Source organism: Anabrus simplex, chromosome 9 (assembly GCF_040414725.1).
Source record: "Anabrus simplex isolate iqAnaSimp1 chromosome 9, ASM4041472v1, whole genome shotgun sequence".
Lineage (NCBI taxonomy): Eukaryota > Metazoa > Arthropoda > Insecta > Orthoptera > Tettigoniidae > Anabrus > Anabrus simplex.
Genome location: NC_090273.1, coordinates 69,911,321 through 69,932,796, shown reverse-complemented (window position 1 = coordinate 69,932,796; position 21,476 = coordinate 69,911,321). Strand labels below are relative to the sequence as shown.

At 38.5% G+C, this 21,476-nt stretch overlaps 1 protein-coding gene across 1 annotated transcript in view; it reads left to right on the top strand.

Moving 5' to 3' along the window:
* LOC136880867 (myosin-3) overlaps positions 1-21,476 on the top strand; it is a 299,781-nt gene that overhangs the window by 203,276 nt on the left and 75,029 nt on the right. Inside the window, exons 29-31 of the mRNA XM_067153408.2 lie at positions 5,378-5,479; positions 13,664-13,750; positions 15,584-15,748. Coding sequence (XP_067009509.2) covers positions 5,378-5,479; positions 13,664-13,750; positions 15,584-15,748 — 354 coding nt within the window. The remainder of the gene's footprint in view (positions 1-5,377; positions 5,480-13,663; positions 13,751-15,583; positions 15,749-21,476) is intronic.

Genomic DNA, 21,476 nt, shown 5'->3' with positions numbered 1-21,476 from the left:
AGGGCCTTAGCCTACCAAGCGACCACTGCTCAGCCTGAAGGCCTGCCGATTACGAGGTGTCGTGTGGTCAGACGACGAATCCTCTCAGCCGTTATTCTTGGCTTTCTAGACCGGGTCCGCAATCTCACCATCAGATAGCTCCTGGATTCTAATCATGTAGGCTGAGTGGACCTCGAACCAGCCCTCAGGTCCAGGTAAAAATCCCTGACCTGGCCGGGAATCGAACCCGGGGCCTCCGGGTAAGAGGCAAGCACGCTACCCGTACACCATCATCTATGGATATAGATAAATAAATTACATCTAGTGAATACAAAACTCAAGAATACAAACCTCCGCTTTACCCTTACACAAAACAAACCAACAACACGCACATTTTCAACTGAGGAAAGGGCACGAAGATCGGAGCGTCTGAAGAAGTACTGGGAGGACCGCAAAGCCCGAACAATCCCTTCAAAGAGACCTGAACGACGGACTGACTAAAGTGATCCTATGTGGTCATAAAAGAAGAAGAAGAAGAAGAAGAAGAAGAAATTACATCTAGAAAGAAAGTCTTATTAAAATATTAAATTCCCAAGTTGCTGAAACAATTCCGGATACATGAAAGAAATTTACCATATTTACTTGCGTATTAGACTCCCTCTTCCCCCATTTTTATAGCCAACAAAAGTAAGAGGGGAGGCAATATGCAATAACCTCAAATTTTGTGCAGTGAACACATGACTTCTAGGCTATAAAGAGCTATAAATTGTACTGTAAATATTCTACACTGTTTTTGAGTTATACTGGCTATTTTTGTTGGAAGGCAGCATTTGTAAATGTAAAAATCAACAAATGGTTCCTCCGATGAGGTCAACGTCAGGAAGGGCATACGGGCATAAAAACTCGTGATGAAGATTCATCTCACTTCATACTCGCATACTCGATCCTGTAGAGAAAATGGGTAAGGGTATCGTATTATGATATTATGCAATATTGATACAAAATAACTCAATGGCCAGTCATTTGTCTCTGTCTGTTGAGCAGTAGGCCTACCACACATTAGACCTGATCACTGCTTTCATTTTAATTGTTTTGCACCGCTAACTTCCCTGCTACCAGTGTGTCATTATTCCAAGTGACGTCATCTTCACTGCCATGCCATCTTCGATTAGTTGGTCTTGCATCAGCCATGCACTGCAATCGAGACCGAGAGCATTCAAGGTTCCGTCTTTTTGAACTTTTTAAAAATAGTTTTGTTCCCGACTATAGAGTCCAAACTAGGTACAGCTATTCCCAAATGGTTTCTGGAGATCTCTGATATTCCCAGCTGGTGTATTTGTAGCAGAAGCCACTCATTCTGAATAAAGGCGTGTTGTTGAAAGCATGCCAAACCACCAGCTGATAACTAGCGTATGTTACGAGTTGTATTTCCGAATGTAATATGTAGTGATTGGAAGCAATACTGTATTTTGATAACTGCGACCAGACCCTTATTTTTAAGTATATTTCATGCTTGTTCTCTACATTTATTACACGAGGATTTACCTAACAGCTGTAATGAGATAGGTATGGTATTGCCCAGATAGTGCCAAAAATTCCACGACGGAAAGAATAAAAATAAATAACAGGAAAGTTTGCCACATTCATAGATATCTACAGGTGTGGTGGTAATCCGTTTTATTATCATAATGTTTAATTTTGTTCGTTCTTTGCCTCCCAGTTTTTATTAACACATACCATAGTATGTTTTATTTGGCATCTCCGAAAATCGGTTGAAGTAAGTGGGGACATAAAAAGTCAATATTATTATTATTATTATTATTATTATTATTATTATTATTATTATTATTATTATTATTATTATTATTATTATTATTATTATTATTATTATGTGCGTATGGACCCAATGGATCACGCAAAGCTCTAACGATTCTGTTTTATGAGTTGCCAAACAGCTCTCATCCTTTCTCTGTGGATCCTTTTTCGTTCTTCTGTCCACTTTGCTCCAGTCTTCTTTTTCACTTCGTTCTCTGGTTGCACTTTCCATCCATTAATTTTTTTCCTATAAAGGTTTCTGTCCGCGGTGTCATTTGGGTTTATCTGGTCTTTTTCCAGATCCTTCTTCACTTCTAGTCAATATTATTATTATTATTATTATTATTATTATTAGGTACGTTGGCAAGTAAAACAGTTGTAATTGGATTGTTTTCATCACATTTTAAACCTACTTCTCTCTCAGAAAACCCTATATTGGCCCGAGTTACAAGATATTAAACAGTCACTTTGTTAATGATCGCGTCTGCCTATATTAATAGGCCTAGCAACAACCGTGAATATTTCTTAACTAAAGTGGAAGGGAGTTGCATGTACCATTTTTACCGGAAATCAGCCTTCCTGCTATTTGTAAATCTCTGGCAATACGGTACCATGAATCAAACTCAGGCTCCCGAGAATGGCAGCTAATTGTGCTAACCATTACACTGGCGGACATTCTTAACTACAAAACACAGACATATAGCATGACTGATGTGTGCTTACAATGCACAGGTCAGACACAAAACTATTCACCTATTTGTGCGACGTCATCAGAGCTGCAGTAGGTCTACGCTGTGGAGGCGGACATTTCTTAACAACGAAACACAGATGTACCGCATGACTTCAGTGCGTTTTCATTGTGTGGGTCGTACGGACGAAACTATTCACAAATTTGTGTGATGTCATCAGAGCTGCATAAGGCTTGTAGCCGCTTGGAAGCGGAATCGTTGTTCTTATCTGATGAATTACGTTGCGGGGTCTTGTACGCGAGATTTATTTTTTCATTTTCTTCATCTCGAAAAGCCAAGGGGGGTCTAATACATGAGTAGTTAGGGCATTTGGCAGGATATTAACACGACACTCACATGCAGTTTCCAAGACACAACAGGAGCCACCCTCCTTTGTTGGAGGGTCTGCCTTACAAGAGCTCCATATGGCTAATAAAAGCAAAAAAAAAAAAAGACGTGTTATAAACTTTAAGTAGATGTCACTGTGTTGTGTGTAGAATTATCCATGGCATGTTGTTCTTATTCTTCTTTTTTCTTTCTGTTATGAAAAAGAATGAGCTGTACACTTATTTTGAAAACATAGCAAATTGGCAATGAGGATGGTATATATGATTTCAATTACATTAGTGTTTGATATCTACTGACACCAAGCGAGTTGCCGCATGATTTGGGGCACGTAGCTGTCGGCTTGCATTCAGGAGATAGTGGTATAGCAATTGGGGCTCTCATCGCCAGCATTACAAATCAAGTCAGTATTATCCGGGCTTGTAGGCTGTGGTCTAGGAGCAAGTGGTGGTCCCGACATTTAACCAAAGACTGCATCTGGCATTATCAAGGTTTTGACTGACTTTGATAGCTGCGAAACTCACAGTGGAATGGACTTGTGTTGCAGTTCCACCTCATTATATAATGCAGGCTATGGTGTGCTTCTTGCCTATTGGTCCGCCATGCTGGAGGGGCTGTCACTGACTGACTGTTCTTTAGCCAATGATTGAAGCATTAAGGAGCCTGATGTACGTCAACATGCCTTGGCGGAGACAGGCAACTGACCACCCGTTGCTGTATCTGGTCTGTCGCCGTCATCGTGCCCTCCAGGATTTAAGTCTTAGCGGACTGGAAACCAGGCTTTGTTTACCAGTTCAGATTCCTCCTTACGGTTGAAGCTGTTGGTGTGCTTCAGGATTTCAATGGCTTCCCTTTATAGTCGACATGATATGACATGGTAGTTGACAGTACTTCAGTGTTACTGTACTGTATATCTTTAAAGATCCTCTCTCCACAGCAGGTGTCTACAAGATCCCGTGCAGCTGTGGCCAGGTGTACATAGGAACTACAAAACACAGGATTCCCACACAATTGAAAGAGCGTAACAGACATAGCTAGCTGGGACAAGCAGAAAGATCATCAGTCGCTGAACACTTACTGCTAGGAGGCCATGACATACATACATTCGTACTCTCTCAGCTCGTGCACTAATTCTAATGAGTGACAACTGCTTGTATATAAAAACGTATGTTTGAGACATACAGTTACCTGGTGTACAATTAATGAAACTGTATTTCTTATAGCCAGTTTGGTTTTCATACTCTTTTAACATGTATCTTTGTAGTTTGTGTTAAGAGAGTTTGAAATTGATTGCCTTGAAGGTGGTGAGCAGATTTTACCAGAATTATGCAGGTCTGAACCTGATATCCTTGATGATTTTGTCATTGCTCTAGACAATGATGGAAATAAACATAATTGAAGAAGAAGATGATGTGAAAGAACATATATTTTCTATTTTCCCTCTAGGTGAACTTATTTTCACATTGGCAGAGGATTTAATGAGATCCTGGGTATGATAAGGACTGGAAATCCCATCAAGCCACCTTTCTATTGTGTACAAAGTGGTATTTACAATACCCAGTCAGCCAGCACCAGTCAGTCTCAGGTCTGGAATATGTAACAACTGTGCAATGAGTCTAAAATCATAATTATTTGTAGTGAATGAAAGATATTCGTACGCAAAAATCATATGCTGGAGTTGTGCCCAAATTTTGTAAAACCAAAAGGTAGATTTGTCTTTAATGTGACCTTTCTATTTTATTTCATTACCAGAAATTACAGTACTGTTCTGATTTTCAAATATGTATTCATGCATTGAAAATAATCCGTTTCACTGATTTCATGAGATTTGAAAGTAAATTGTAAGCCTGCATGTGTAAAATACATGTTTCTTTTGTTGTGTACTCAGTGCCCCAGTGTATGGTTAGTATCCCTGAAACATAGGTGTACGCTTCCAGGGTTACTTAGAAGTCACTCTCTTATGTATACACCTTCTGTGTAGTATTATCTGTGACATCTTCTTTTTTTCTTTCTTATTGTGGTATGAAATAAATGTGTCATACTAATTTTTCAAAAGAAGCCAAACCTCATGGCCTAACAGCCATTTTTTGCCTTCATGTACCAAGTGACTGCTGCTCAGCCTAGAGGCCTGTAGATTACAAGGTGATGCATGGTCAGCAGGGCAAATTCTCTCAGTTGTTATTCTTGGCTTTCTAGATCTCACCATCAGATAGCTCCTCAGTTGTTCTCATATAGGCTGAGTGGACCTTCAACCACCCCTCAGATCCAGGTTAAAATCCCTGACCTGGCTGGCAATCAAACTTGGTGCCTCGTAGAAAGAAGCAGGCTCACTATGTGTAGACTGCAGGGCTGGCAAGTGAAAGCCACACAAATGTATTATTTTCTTTAGTGTCAAATATGGGCCTTCATTTTGATGTTTTACCCACACTAACTCTGTCAAATTATCCCCTTATTACACAACAGACCTTGGAACTGTTTCAGAGTAATTAATTATCATTAATTTCTTCTAGATGGACAAATTAAGAAACCACCAGCAGAATTCACTCAAGGAGGAAGATTTTTATGATGTAACCCCTCAAACGGATCAGTTTGCTGACAATTTAAAAGTACAGGTAAGTAATAATGTGATTATAAGATATGGAAAGTTATAAATCAAGTCATACAAGTATAACATAGACAGGAACACATTAAACAGGTATAATGTAATAATATAAACTAGAATTATTTTTTAGAATTGTATTGAATCCACCAACAAATACAAAACAAGCACCTCATTTTTCTACACAGTCTTCTGAACTTGAGACACATTTTTGACATCAAATTGATGCTGCTCTCGAAGAAAGAAAAAGAACTTGTGTGCAACCATTTGCGCATATACTCCTCTACCGCTGTATTGTTGTGAAATTGCTTTCCTCCCAGTTTTTCTTTGGAAATTTTGAGGTGGCTCCATGCACAGTTTGAGGAAATAACCATTTCAAAGACCCTCCTTATAGTGATTCAGATGCCTCTGACAAACTTCCTGATGCACATTTTTTTGTTCCTAGATGAGAAGATGAGGAACACACCTGGCAGACAATTTCTGAAGGTTGTGTTCATCATTGATGGTGGCTTGAACACTTCCAAAGCTTATGCCTATGAGTGAAGCAATTTCAGAAATTTTTATGTGCTGTTCTTCTTCAATAAGGTCATGTACAGCACAAATAATTGTCTGCAGAGATGCTTGTCTGTGGTTATCTTTGGTGGGGCTCATTTTCCACTGTTTCCAGTCCTGCCAAAAATTGTTTGTGCCATTCATACACCTGGGTCTTTGAAAGGGTTGTTTCTCCAAACTGAGCCTGCTCAAAATTTCCAAAGCTTTTGATGCCTTCTTTCGCCTTCTTTTGTGTTGCGCAACAGACGTGTGCTTGCTCATGGCGTCACTCTGTGGTGTGTGACGTATCAAGACCCCTACTCCAGACATCTCCATCAACATCCTCTCAAAGCCCCACCCATTTCCATTTGTACGAGAGCCGCTAATTTTAAATTCCAGTTTATACAGGGGCTGTAAATAAAGTAGTGGCAATATTGAAAGAACGCAATATTTAATTAACTAACAAGTACAACTGCATTACATTTCTTCAGTGCAGTCAACTGCAAAGTCTATTACTTTTTGCCAAATGTTGGGAAAAAGAAACTAAGAAACAATGTTAGGTTTTGGTCCACCCAATCAATACACATCACTTTACAAGTGAACTATTTAAATAGAAACATATTAAAAATATTTGGGTGGACCAAACCTAACGTTGTTGTAAGGTACTAGGCGAGTGTGACCTGCTTCAAACAGTATCTGCCTGATAGGTCTTGAGGGAAATGGACATTTCTTTTTGAACATAAGTTGCAAAAATAAGGTCCATTTTGAGTGATATTCTGAGGTTAGGCTTTCAAGACAGATGACCGTAAAGTATAAGATGGGGATCCTCATAGAAAGCAAGAGTTTTTCAAATATAGAGTGCAGCTCTGCATTTGACCTCGGGGGATATTCACCCTCATAATTTTCTTGTGGGTGAAGAAAAATTTATGAACAGTTCAGACATAATCAAGTCAACAGAATATAATATTCCTCACAGCTGACAATTTTACATGAACATGCGGTGGACTTGGACTACCTCAGGTAGCTGTCCGCTATGACATGTCTCATATGGACAAGATTACACGTCTTATTCGCCAGGATGGACAACCTGAGAACTGAAAACAATAAAATAAAAAACAATTTTTAAAATCTACAAACTCACACCAGATAAAGAAACCAAGGAGTGAAGAAATTTGTCCTCTTTTAAAGAAAGAAGAAAAGCTCCTGGTTCTTATCAGAGATTTCTCTCGAGGTTCAAAATACGGGACAATTGCCATCCCAGACAGGAATTGTCCGGGACGCAGGACATAAAACATGCATACGGTACTGTCCTATAAAATCTGGGATGTCTGGCAACCCTGCTATGTCCTGAAGCCCCATATGCATCTAAGTGTTTCTCCATCATTCATTCACAATGAGATAGAGAGGATCCAAATAAAAGGGAGGATATTCCTACTTGCTCGGTACTGTAAGTTTCATTCTGTGTATAAATGTTAAGGCATGCATTAATAAAATGCACTATGATGTCAACATAATAATATGTGTATCATTTTGAAGCAACAAAGTTTTTTAACTTGTAGAATAAAAACCCAGTGATTTTCACAATCACACATCTGTTCCATATTTTTATTTCAGGTATCTGACAACCCTGCTACTGTATAGTGGCTGCACTTGGTTTGATATGAGATTGACTTGAACTGTTAAGTGAGTTTATAGAGCTGAAAATCTGATGCCATGTGTTTACCTGTTATTTCAGGGATTTCTTCCTGATGCATTCTCCTTCAGTTCCCATTTCCAGTTCTCTCCTGGGCCAGATTATGAACCAGGGATCTCCATCACTGTCAGTCTCTCCACCATTCTTCTGCTACTTCCAATATTTCTTATAACTTTCCTCATCTCTTCTGTATACTTTCCTCCATTGTAACCATCCACATCTTTTGAGGCTTTCCTTGTGGTCTCTTTCCTGTTGGTTTCTCAGTTAATACTTTCTTTCGAACTTGGTCTTCTCTCATTCACATCACGTGCCATTTTGGTTTGTCTCAGTCCTGTCCTGAAGTCTTGAAACTCCAATTCTCTTCATAATCTCTTAATTTCTAATTCTATCTTTTCTTGTCTTCCTCAGAGGAATTCCTTCTCAGCTACTTGGACTCTGCTCTCATCTAGTCTTGTTGTTGTGCATGTACCTGCTGCACTTGTCAATATCGGTACATAATAGGTCGAATACCGGTAATGGATTAGACCGTGCAGCAGTGTCTCATTGCTGTGTTAGTCAGCAATGAGCGAGTTGGCCATGCGGTTAGGGGCAGGCAGCTGTGAGCTTGCATTTGGCCAATTGTGAGTTCGAACCCCACTGTCGGCTGCTGATGGTTTTCCATAGTTTCCTATTTTCACACCAGGCAAATTCTGGGGCTATACCTTTTCTATCCCAAAGTCTCCATAAGACCCATCTGCTGTGGTCCAATCTAAAACCAATTGTGTTCATCAGGGGTAAATAACGTGACCATCTAAGGGAAGCAATGGCTGCAGGCGAATGACTTTCCTTGGTGGCTGAGTGAGGGTCTTCTCAATATAGAAAATAACACTGGAACCCAACAAGCAGCATCTGTTTCCAGGATATGAACAGCTGCAAGAAGCAACTATACTCCCTATACTGCTGGCAGTAGCTCTGAAATGGCTTTGGTTCTGGGGAACCCTTTAAACTAATAGCCTGTATAATGAAATTTGATGAAGCAAGGCCTGGTGCATTCTTCTTCTTCTTTTTCTCCTTCTTCTTCTAGCCTATTTTGAGTCCCGTTGGTGGAAAAAATTACCCTCAGAATGTTGGCTGGAAGAATAGAGAAGTGGTGGTATACAAGTGAAGAGTCCACTGCAAAAATGATGGATGTCACTTTCATCAAAAATGATCCGCGGGTGCCATTATATTCTTTATGTGGCATAGAATATGTGGTTAAAAGTTAAAGTCGTGGATAGTCTATGAGATATGAGGAAAAAGAAATTTGGTATACACTGCAAGAATGATGGTAGTCATTTTGTTCCCATGATTCATTGTATCTTTTCCAGTGTTGTAATTGATAATGAAGTCATTTGGTTTGTGACATATTCTTCTGCATAGTGGACATTTCCTGTGTTTTGCTTATTACTTTGTTAAGTGCAAAATATAATATTACTATGAGTGATAATCCTGAAACTGATTCTGATGTGGTGCATGAGACAAAGAGAGAAAACAACACAAAGAAGAGGTGAAAGCATGGCAAAATGACTGATGGTATGAAGATGAGGTGTGACTGTGAATGTAAAATACTTGAGTGCTTTAAAACCGTATCTAAAGTGGAAAGAAAACGTATAATTAAAGAGTTTAATGAAATGGCGTCCTATGATGAACAAAATGCCTATCTTTTTGGACTAATAACATTTCAGTAAGTTAAGAATCGCAGGCCCAAGAAAGACTAAAATGATGCAAAATTTCATGATTTATCGTATTATTACAAGGCAGGAGCAGCTCCTGTAAATAGTGATACTTCTGGTGTTGTTGATGTTCCCGTCTGTGCAAAGGCATTTATTGCAATACATGGTATAACTGATAGGAGATTGCAAACATTGCAGCAGTCATTCAAATGTCATGGTCAGGCACCAAAGCATAAGCGTGGTAAATATATACACGAACACAATAAGAAATCTGCACATGTTGTACAAGCTATAGAAGATCATATAGCACCTTAGTCCGCCTCCGTAGCGTAACGGTTAGTGTTATTAGCTGCCGTCCTCGGGGGCCCGGGTTCGATTCCCGGTACTGTCAGAAATTTAAGAATGGCAGGAGGGCTGGTATGTGGTTGAAATGGTACATGCAGCTCACCTCCAATGGGGGTGTGCCTGAAAAGAGCTGCACCACCTCGGGATGAGGACACGAGTTTACTATATAGCACCTTTCAAGGGACGGCCTAGACACTATAGAAAGGATAAAACTAACAAAATTTACCTTTCAGAAGGTTTGAACAAACATAAGATGTGTAAAATGTACAAAGACAAAAATTTACCTGAAGTATCGTATGAATTTTATAGGAAGATATTTGATATACAATAATAAAGTTTTATTATGAATCCACCTGTTCAATACATTATAATGTTATTACATTTAAAATAACTTCATTAGTTAAAAAGTTATATATGGGACATGTTTCGCTCCCTTATAGAGCATCATCAGCCAAATCTGAATCTCAAATAATTGTTATTTACGTAAATAAAGACTTAAGAACTATTAGAACATTTTTGACAAACTTAAAACTTATTCTATTAGAAAATCATAAAATATAAAATCTTTGTATACATGGCTTAATTACATATGCTTAATAGGAAGATACATTAAATTTATGGAAGAGAGAGTACTAAAATATAAAATAAATAATATATATATCATGTCCAAAATCCTAGAAAGACGTGAAGATCAATCTTAGGACCTAAATTTGAGGATTTTCTTAGCAATGAGATCTGGTAAAAAAGTTATTTATCCCTTGTGGATAAGAGTCTATAAAGATTCAAATTTATCGTCAATTTGATGATTGAACTTATAACAGGATAAATGTTGGTCTTCAAGAAATTTAAATGCTTGTTGTCATGTGACCTCGGCGAATGCTGTTGAAAAGATATGTTCTTATAGATGTCAATGACCATTCGTTGAACTAATGGATTTGATAAGGATGATTGAAAGGGACGTAAATCAACGTTTGTATTGAAAGCTGCTGCTTGGTTTATCTTGTTGAATGTCCCTCCAATTGCTGTTTGTTGGTTTGGTGTTGTCCAAGCTATAGAAAATCATATAGCACCTTAGTCCGCCTCCGTATCGTAACGGTTAGTGTTATTAGCTGCCGTCCTCGGGGGCCCGGGTTCGATTCCCGGTACTGTCAGAAATTTAAGAATGGCAGGAGGGCTGGTATGTGGTTGAAATGGTACATGCAGATCACCTCCAATGGGGGTGTGCCTGAAAAGAGCTGCACCACCTCGGACAACACCAAACCGACAAACAGCAATTGGAGGGACATTCAACAAGATAAACCAAGCAGCAGCTTTCAATACAAACGTTGATTTACGTCCCTTTCAATCATCCTTATCAAATCCATTAGTTCAACGAACGGTCATTGACATCTATAAGAACATATCTTTTCAACAGCATTCGCCGAGGTCACATGACAACAAGCATTTAAATTTCTTGAAGACCAACATTTATCCTGTTATAAGTTCAATCATCAAATTGATGATAAATTTGAATCTTTATAGACTCGTATCCACAAGGGATAAATAACTTTTTACCAGATCTCGTTGCTAAGAAAATCCTCAAATTTAGGTCCTAAGATTGATCTTCACGTCTTTCTAGGATTTTGGACATGATATATATATTATTTATTTTATATTTTAGTACTCTCTCTTCCATAATTTTAATGTATCTTCCTATTAAGCACATGTAATTAAGCCATGTATACAAAGATTTTATATTTTATGATTTTCTAATAGAATAAGTTTTAGGTTTGTCAAAAATGTTCTAATAGTTCTTAAGTCTTTATTTACGTAAATAACAATTATTTGAGATTCAGATTTGGCTGATGATGCTCTATAAGGGAGCGAAACATGTCCCATATATAACTTTTTAACTAATGAAGTTATTTTAAATGTAATAACATTATAATGTATTGAACAGGTGGATTCATAATAAAACTTTATTATTGTATATCAACAGATTTCAATACGGATTAAAACATGAGATTAGTCACTTGCAAGGAAGATATTTAACGAGAAATGTAAGATTACCATTTGGATACCCTCGTAGTGATACCTGTAGCACTTGCAACAAATATCTGGCTGATAAAAAGGCAATAGAAGAAAGGTTATTGGTGAATTCTTTGAAACCTGATGAAAAGGCTGATTTGGAATCAAAACTATGAAAGCTTGAAATAGATCAGAATGTTCACAAACTAACAGCTGACACATTCTATGCAAGGGAAAGAGATGCGAGAAAATCAAGGATGAAAAATGAAGATTATGAGTCAATCACAATGGATTTTCAGAAAAACCTACACATGCCAAATATCTCTACTAATGATGTTTACTAGAGGAGACAGCTATCACTGTATTCCTTCAACATCCATGTTTTATCAACATCTGAATCATTTTTTACTGCTACCTTGAGGCTGTAGGAGGGAAGGGTTCTGATGAAGTTGTGTCATTGCTCCATAACTTCATTTTTACAAAACTTGATACTAAGGTTAAACACCTGGAAATTTTTTGTGACTCATGCCGGGGGGGGGGGGGAGCAGAATAAGAACTACACAGTGTTCAGGTTTTTACATTATGTGGTATCAGTTGCAAAAAGACTGGAAACAATCAAAGTCACTTTCCCAATACGGGGACATTCTTACCTTGAATGTGATAGTAACATGGCTCTAATAAACACAAAATCATACGCAGAATTGCCAGAAGACTGGATTCACATGTTTCAATCTGACCGAGTGAAACCATTGCCTTTTCAATTTATCGATGTAGACCAGGTACTCCTGCGAAAATGGACTTTATTTTTGCAGCTTATGTTCAAAAAGAAATGTCCATTTCCCTCAAGACCTATCAGGCAGATACTGTTTGAAGCGGGTCACACTCGCCTAGTATGGCACAGATCTACCTTCGACGGTGCCTGGGAATCAAGTGTTGTAAGGTCTGTCAATCCCACAAGGAGCCAAGTATTTGCAGCAGGCGAATTTCTCCTTCCAGGTCTCCATTATAAAGAACAGCAACCAATTTCTCAGGAGAAATACAGAGACCTGTTACATTTAGCTCAGTTCTGTGGTCCAAAAGGCAGAGATTTCTTCATCTCACTTCCACATAACTGAGTTGAAAAAGACTTCATACCATATGATTTCTTTATTAGCATTGTCCAAGAATAGAACATAGCCTTATAAAAGCTAATTCATTTATTGTAAACTTGACAACTAATTTAACACCATTAAATTACTCATGAAAATGTGATCAGAGTGACGACTTACTTCTTCAGTGAGATGTGACATTCACTGTTTTTGTGCTTTACATTCTGCACTTAATCTAAAAATATCACTCTCGGTAAGGTTCATTTTTACTGGATTCATTGTGTACCCTGTTTATATACTCAGTATTAGTTTATGAATGAGATGGGTTAAGTAGTTAACCATTCAAATACCTATGATTGGAATTATGAGTCTTTGCTTTTATATTTTCATTTTCTGGGAAAGTGCATCCAAATGACATCCATAATTTTTGCAATGGGCTCTTCAAGTTTTAATCAGTAGATTGTGTGCCAAAAGCATGGATTTGATTCCAAACCTCCCCACCGATATTGTCCTCAGACACTTCTGGTATTAAATGCCGTACGATAAATAAATATCGTCGTTGTCACCATTTCCCAGCTCCAGTTTCCAAGGTGTGATATATAAGCACTCACCATCTCCTCCTGTCTTCATACATCTTCTGATCCAGGACATCTTCCCATTTGAGACCTCTCTCCTCCACATCTTATGTAACTTCCCCTTATTCTTTTTTCTTTGACAAGGTCAAAATATTTTCTGGCTGGTTTTTTTTCTGTTTATTGTCAGAATATGCCCATACTGCTGTAGTAGTAGTTGTAGTTGTTGTTGATAGAAACACTGGTTTTTTTTTGTTTCTGTTTTTTCAGTATCTGGTCATGTCTTTCAATGAAACTAAACAGAATGGTGTTCCCAAAGGAAATATAATAAATGATATCCAAGAACGAAACATCTCAGTAAGTAACTTATCTTCCTAACTTTATTAACTGACTAAACTGTTGTACACATCATTGATGACTTACAGAAAACATATCTCTGTAATCCCTTCAACAGAGTGCTTTGCATTTATATTTGAGATATATGGTGGGGCAAGAAAAAAAAAAATAGGGTCACTGATTAAGGTATGTTTGTTGCAAAATTACTTGTTCTATATGCCTTCTATCATGGAGAATAGCAAATTTCATGTGTTCCATATTGTTAAGACATCACCTGAGAACACTGTTCAGGGCTTACATCTCCCATCAATGAGTCAATATTCTCACATAGTTGCTGCAGACTTTCTCGTACAAGTATGAAACATTGTTCCTTCAACATCACATATCACCAGGTCTGGACTTCTAAGGGAGATTAGAAAGGCAGTCCTCGATGCAGTCCCAGCCTGTATGGAGAGCAGAGCTGCTGGAAAACTTCCTTATTAAAATCCAGATTATTCAGATCACAAAATATCTGGAAGTCTGCATGAAACCTGACTATGACCTGCTCCATGTATATCGTGGTAAATGTTGGGTTGCAATCTTCATCTTTAATGTACTTCGTCATCTTCCAATTTTATGACTGCAAAGAATCACTTTAGTCAGTCCACTATCCAAGTCTCTTCAAAGGGACTGTTTGGGCCTTGTGGTCCGCCCGATACTTTTTCGTATGTTCCGATCTTTGTGCTGTTTCTGGTTTTGAAAATATCTGGTCAATGGCTAGGAAGGCAGAAGAGGGTGTGGGCAACATCCCAACGGTGGAAAAAGCGAAAGAACCATCAGTCACCAGCTGCTGCTTTGCTGTTTGTATAGGAGCACCTACAAAGGCTAAAGGACCAACTGCACCATTAATGAGAACCTCACTGGATCACATTCAGAGTTGTAACTCGAGACGTAGTCCCACAACAGGTGGTCCCTTTACAGTCAACCATGAAAATTCTTGAATGTACTAATAGGATCTAATGACACGATGATTCAAAACCGTCGCCCACATAGTTACTTTCTCTGAATGGAGTGGTCTTTATGCATTCTCTCAGGTTTTTCCCATTGTAGAAAATCCATATTTCGCTTGTTTACATGACCCCATAATAGAACATAACTCTCATCAGAAAACCACTAATCATCCATGTAATGTAGATCTTCATACAGAGAAATCTGTAGGTTTCAATTCAAGAAGCACATGTGTTCGATGTCCTGTACAATGAGCACCTGTGTCTTTCATCATACATGGACACTGGTAAGTTCAGTATGTAACTCTTTTGACATCCTCAGATTGTTATTTCTGGAGACTGTAGGGGTTTATCTAACACCCGGCCAACATTTTCGTTTGTCTGGTGCTGTATGGCCACCCAAATCATCCTCCATTGTGCACTGACTTTGTTCTTCTCAACATTTCTAACCACTTCAAGATGAATTTCAATACAGCTGCTGGTTTCTGAAAATGTTCTTCAGACCTGTGATGTACTGCTTCCAAGGATGATCTGTCATTTCGTGCAATATCATGACTTCTGAATGAATATCCCACTCCACAAATCAGTTCGTCTAATGTGTACTGCTTGGTGATCCATCAGTCAGTAATTACGTGTAAACTTTTTGCATTAAACATGTAAGGATGCAAGAAATGAATTTACAATTACAAATTAATATAAAACACTTACTTCCTATCGCTTCAAGGTTTTGATTACCTTCTTTCTTTTTCTTTCCCCCACCCCCACTATTTGTTAAACTTTCAATTTCATTGACTTGTATAATAAATACTTTTTTGAAAGAAAATGCTGCTTACACATAGAATGTATCATTCTGAAAAATGACTTCCAGTGTCCAGCTGAGTTTGCTGTCTTACCTGACCCGGATGGTGATTGCAATGTCTACTACATATGTCATAACTGGACCCTGGAGAGAAGAACGTGCAGCAAGGATCTTCACTTCAACCCCATCAACAGAGTGTGTGACTATCCAGGCAAAGCAGTTTGTGACCTCAAGGTATGAGCTTTCTAGAAATATATTTCCAACTCAGCACTTTCCTGGCCATTTCTGGAAACTCACCCTAAGACTGGCCTTGAAACTGCATAGTTACTCATAGAAATACCAAATAAATATTACAGAAAATTAACAAAATTTATTTTCCCTTGCCTTTTCCTATCATACAGGGTCAGCTTTCTTAATCTGGAGGTGCCATTTATTTCTTTGTAGTGAGTCTTCTTTGGGGAGACCCAACGTTTTCAGATCTCTATGGACATTAACTAGTTATGTTAGTGCATACGCCTGGTCAATACTCTACCAAATCAATTGTGTAAAAGATTTAATTCATTATACATTCAAGAATAGATAGTAGCCCACATGTTTCGAGAATTCCTTATCAGTTGTTTATCTAGTCTCTTCTTAAATGATTTCAAAAAACTTGGAAATTTATTGAACATCTCCCTTGATAAATTATTCCAGTACCTAAATCCTTTTCCACCGGGTGAGTTGGCCGTGTGGTTAGGGGCGCACAGCCGTGAGCTTGCATCCAGGAGATAGTGGGTTCCAACTCCACTGTCGGCAGCCCTGAAGATGGTTTTCTGTGGTTTCCCATTTTCACACCGGGCAAATGCTGGGGCTGTACCTTAATTAAGGCCACAGGTGCTTCCTTCCCATTCCTAGGCCTTTCCTATCCCATTGTCGCCATAAGACCTACCTGTGTCAGTGTGATGTAAAGCAAATAGCAAAAAAAAAAAAATCCTCTTCCTTTCAATGAATATATTTGCCCTAATTTATCCTCTTCAATTCCAGTTTTATCTTCATATTGAGATGTTTCCTACTTTAAAAACACCATTTGAGCGTATTTGTCTACTAATGTCATACCACACAATTTCTCCATTGACAGCTCAAAATATACTGCTTAGTTGAGCAGTTTGTCTCCTTTGTCCCAAGTCTTCCCAGCCTAAAGATTGTAACATTTTTGTAACTATTCACGAGTTATATTTTTGGGCTTATGCCATGTAAATAATTGTAAACACACTCAACGGTTCGAAAGGAATCTGGCCTTTCTTCATCAGGAGACAAAAGAGAAAAGAAACGACGTATTAACACGTTGGGTGCCACGTGCCGCCATATGGCGTCACGGTGGTCTACAAATTTGAGATGGCGTGACGCCATATGGCGGCACACCGTTCTTGAAATCAGAGTTGGCGTGACGCCATATGGCGGCACAGTTGAGTTTCAGACGATGCGCCGTAGATAATCAGCTGTGACATCTATGCGCGTAAAATTGGTACTACGTGAAGGGCGAACTTCAGGGTCTATTCCAGCTATGTATTTTTACTGTATGCCACCATGTGGCGCCACAGTATTCTTCCGAAGCCACTGACTGGCCAGTGGTCTTTGTCACAGGTGAAAGCGCGCCAGGCTTTGTTTATTCCTCGTTTACGTACGTATTATCACTCAGTTTATATAGTTGTGCAAAAATATAAAAAATTGAAGATATTGGTAATAATCTTACGAGGGAACACATACATGTGTTACACTCGGATTCGGTTGAAATTTGGTAGGAATATTCGTGGGAGGCAGTAGAATGCCAAGGTGAAAACTGCATGTACCCAGCGCAAGTTTAAACGCCAAAATTGAGCAAATAAATAGTCATAAAATTAGAAGTACCACGGGAGTATCGGGGTGTGGCGGAGAGGTAGGGAGGAGCGAAACATCGGACGTGAACCAACCGGGCTGCGTCGAGCTGCGCCAGCAGCCAGGTAGCGTACAGTTAGCGCGTTTCCCTTAACTTCCCGATCAGATGTGCAAAACGTAAATATGAATACAGCACATGAAACAAGTGTACAAAGGACGATGTTTGAACAACGATGCCAATAAGGTTTGAAAAATTACAACGAGTAACAAGAACTCGGGCATGCCGAGACGCATATTTTCATTGTTTAGAGTTATCAGAAAACTGTTCACAACAATATGTAATGCAATATAAGTACTTGTTTTGCATTTTACTAGGTTTTCATAAATATTGCGTTAATTTGAATTAGGAAATAAATATCCCGTATTGGAAATTCGTATTGAACATTCCATGTCAAAAAATTCTGTGACACCATATGGCGTCACGCTATATTTTATCTTTCCTAAAAATTGATGTGACACCATATGGCGTCACGCATGACCATGGTATGGTGAGATAAAATTTACTTAGTACATCATATAAATACATCCCAAGATTATATAAACAGTCTACAACGCGTACAATTGCTTTGGCACCAGCGGAATGCAATTCAAAAACATGCCTGGCACCAGTGGAATAGTGTGCTACAATCGGCTCGGCACTCAACGTGTTAATGGTTGCTAGGAGAAGGCAACAAGGAAGCTTGAAATGGTGCCCAAAGATGTAAAAGGGACGCTATTTTAGCCCCATGCTAGAGACAGTGAATGGCAACAGCAAAGCATTACTCTCTAATGGTTCTGATAATAGGTAGCCATGATTCACTGAGGTTGTAACCTGTATCACGGTTGAAATTATCTGGGTGTTTACGTATTTCAACTGCCTCCCTGATAACTCTTGGGCAATATTGCTTTATACGGGCAAGAACATCCACTTCTTTGAACAAGACATCATGACCAGGTGTTACGGCATGATCAGCAACAGCTGATTTATCAGGTTGGTTGAGTCTGATACATCTGGTATGTTCTTTGATGTGAGTACACACCGTTCTCGAAGTCTGCCCAATATAAACCTAGCCACAAGTACAGGGAACTCTGTAGATAACAGGTTGTTGCAATTTAGGCAAACTATCTTTAGTTGGTCACAGGAGTTGCCTAATCTTAATTGATGTTCCAAAAACAGTTCGTACATGGTACCTACGTAAGATTTTTATAACTCTACTCTGTTGTTGAAAATACCCAGAACACATTGTGCTGCTTTCCTTTTTTGTTTGGAATTTTTCCAATCAAGTAATCCTGGTGAGGCTCCCACACAGTACACTGGAACCATACTCGGATTGGGGTCATATCATTGACTTACACTTCCTCTCCTTCATATCCTTACAATACCATTTATATGATTACCCCATTATAGAGTACCTAGGTACTTACAATGCTACCCTGAGGTACAGTGAGTTTCTCTCATCAATTCACCAGCAGGTGCATCCAGCTTATCTGCCTTCCTTTGACTCATCATTCCCCGCTCCGCAGCATTGCAACAAGGTCAGCACTTCGCTCACTTGATCCATGCATGACATGAGAAAACAATTCAAATTAAGAATTAAGAAAATTGGTAATTAAGAAATTAAGCTTGTACCTTATGACAGGAGATGTTGGAAATGTTCTCCTCCTGCATCCACACATTTCTGGCATCATCTTAGGAAACTCAATTCACACGCATAATTTCATTTCAATTTTAACATCTTCGTAGCCAGCCATGCTGAGCGCCTTGACACTCCGGTTTCTTGCCCAAGTTGTCTTAGGGATTTTGTAGGCATATGTTCTAATCTTTCTGCGATTTCATTTACTTTTTCCCCATTAAGTACAGTACACGGTTTTTAATACTTCGCTTCTTATCGTGCAATAAACCAGTTCCTCTCAATTTGTTTACGAGTTTCTGCACGGTCTCGTATGTGGAGGGTGTACACCTGGAAATTGTGTTACAAATTACCTAAGGACTTCCCTGCAAGACTTTGTTTTCACATAATTATCATACATAAATACCCTTTCCTCCACCGTGTACACATGTGGAGGCATTATGGGAATTATACTCCAAAGTAACACTGCACAACTCGAGAACAGTTGGAGTGACTAATCAACACTTAATACATGTTCGAAGCACTGCGAATTGGAGGCATTCCCGTGCTGTTGCTGCGTTGTGTAAAGGGAATTGATGAGTCAACGGGAGGCAGATAAGCTGGGTGTACCTGCCAGCCAACTGATGAGAGAAACTCGCTGTACTTTCAACTGATCAACACTGTGGCATACCAAAAATCGAACACGAGGACAAAGAAACAAGTGATGGCACAACACCGCAAACACACAGTGTCAATTGCCAGCACTACCACAAGAAAGCATGGAGACCATCCCAGCGCGGAATCACACCAACATCTTAGGGTAAGCCTCGACCGAAACACAAGGAACAGGATTGGGAAGCAATGGAATTTGGGTAAAGGTCAAAAGAACCTCAACGGAGGGTAGAATTGGATATGCTAGCGATAGAATAATTCCTTTGAAATACCATGAAACACCATAAATAGTTTAAGCCTCATAAAAAAAATAATGAAGGAAGAATTTAAATTTCAGATAGTAACACACATTATTAAACTGGAATAATTTCAGAAGAAAACAAACCGAAATTAATCTTAAATAAATGAATAAATGAATTCATACACTGAATCAATTAAATGGAAGGGATTTTTAGAAACATTTTATAATAATCTGGATAGTTTTAAAATAATATAAGTTTCCAGATTGAAAATTATTTTCCAAATTCACAGTTACTACATTCGGAAATGGAAAGGTAGCATTACAATTAAATTATTAATGGTTCCAAAAAATTAAAATCCTTAAAAGGATTCCCAGTTAAAATATGAATAACTTGTACATAAATAAAACCATAAGTGTCGATTGCCAGCACTACCACAAGAAAGCATAGAAGAAAATTTAAATTATGGTTCTTAATGACCTTGATCAAAACTACTTTTTACACTATTAAAAATTTTACACATGAACTGCAGTTCTTTTGGACCAACCTTTATGATTGAACCTTAATATATGCCCATACCTGTTTGAGAGCTCTCAATAACTATGGTGAAATAGAATGGGGTACCCCTTTTAATATACCAAATTTTGTAATAGAAGATTGAAATGCATAATAAATTACAACTCTCTTTTAAAAGCAGGTCACACCAAAAGAAATCAAGAAAATTATAACCAGAAGGGGAACATTTTAACACATTGACGACTGGCCCCGGAGATCTCTGTAGTACTGCGGCCAGCGGTTGACAACGGGCCCGGAGATCTCCGTTTTTATGCACGGGTATCATTTATAGCTTGTTGTGCTATCTGTTGGCTATAATTTTAACTAATTTCAATCATGTCATGGAGTAGAGGGATCATAGATTTTAGTGTCGATGTATTTTTTAACTTTTCTTTTTTTTTTTTTTTTTTTGTACAATCGTTGTAGCCACAGAAACTTAGTACATACACGGGTATTCTTACATGCCGAGAATCATTGTACAAGATGGCGCACCCATGGTAATGTGCCTTATAAGGACGACAAACTATTTCAACATCTATATGCAGATTCATTAACTGATGTGCCACATGGACGATGAGCTCTGAGAATTCTCGTAGTTTCCAGCCGACAGTAGGTGAGAGGCTACATAAGAATATTTGCTTTTATGCACCTTGTATTTTCTTGATTATTGATGAAATTGCGGGCGAGATTAAAAGTTCAGGATGGTGTAGTCTTGGAATATAAATTATTGCTGCATCTTTCTTTCCTTAAACCTTAATGTAACAAAATAATGTCGTTTATGTAGAGCTATTTCCCTGAAGCACCCGTGCCGATGTCAACATGACATGGCATATTCAGTTGCCGACGACTACCGATACTTGTGATTAATTATGTAACAGACCGGCTCTAATAGGTACTGAGTGACAATGAATTAGATATTTCTAATGATTAACGGCTAACATTAAACAGGGAGTAGCCGTAAACAGAAATCCTTGCATACTTGAAAACAATGAG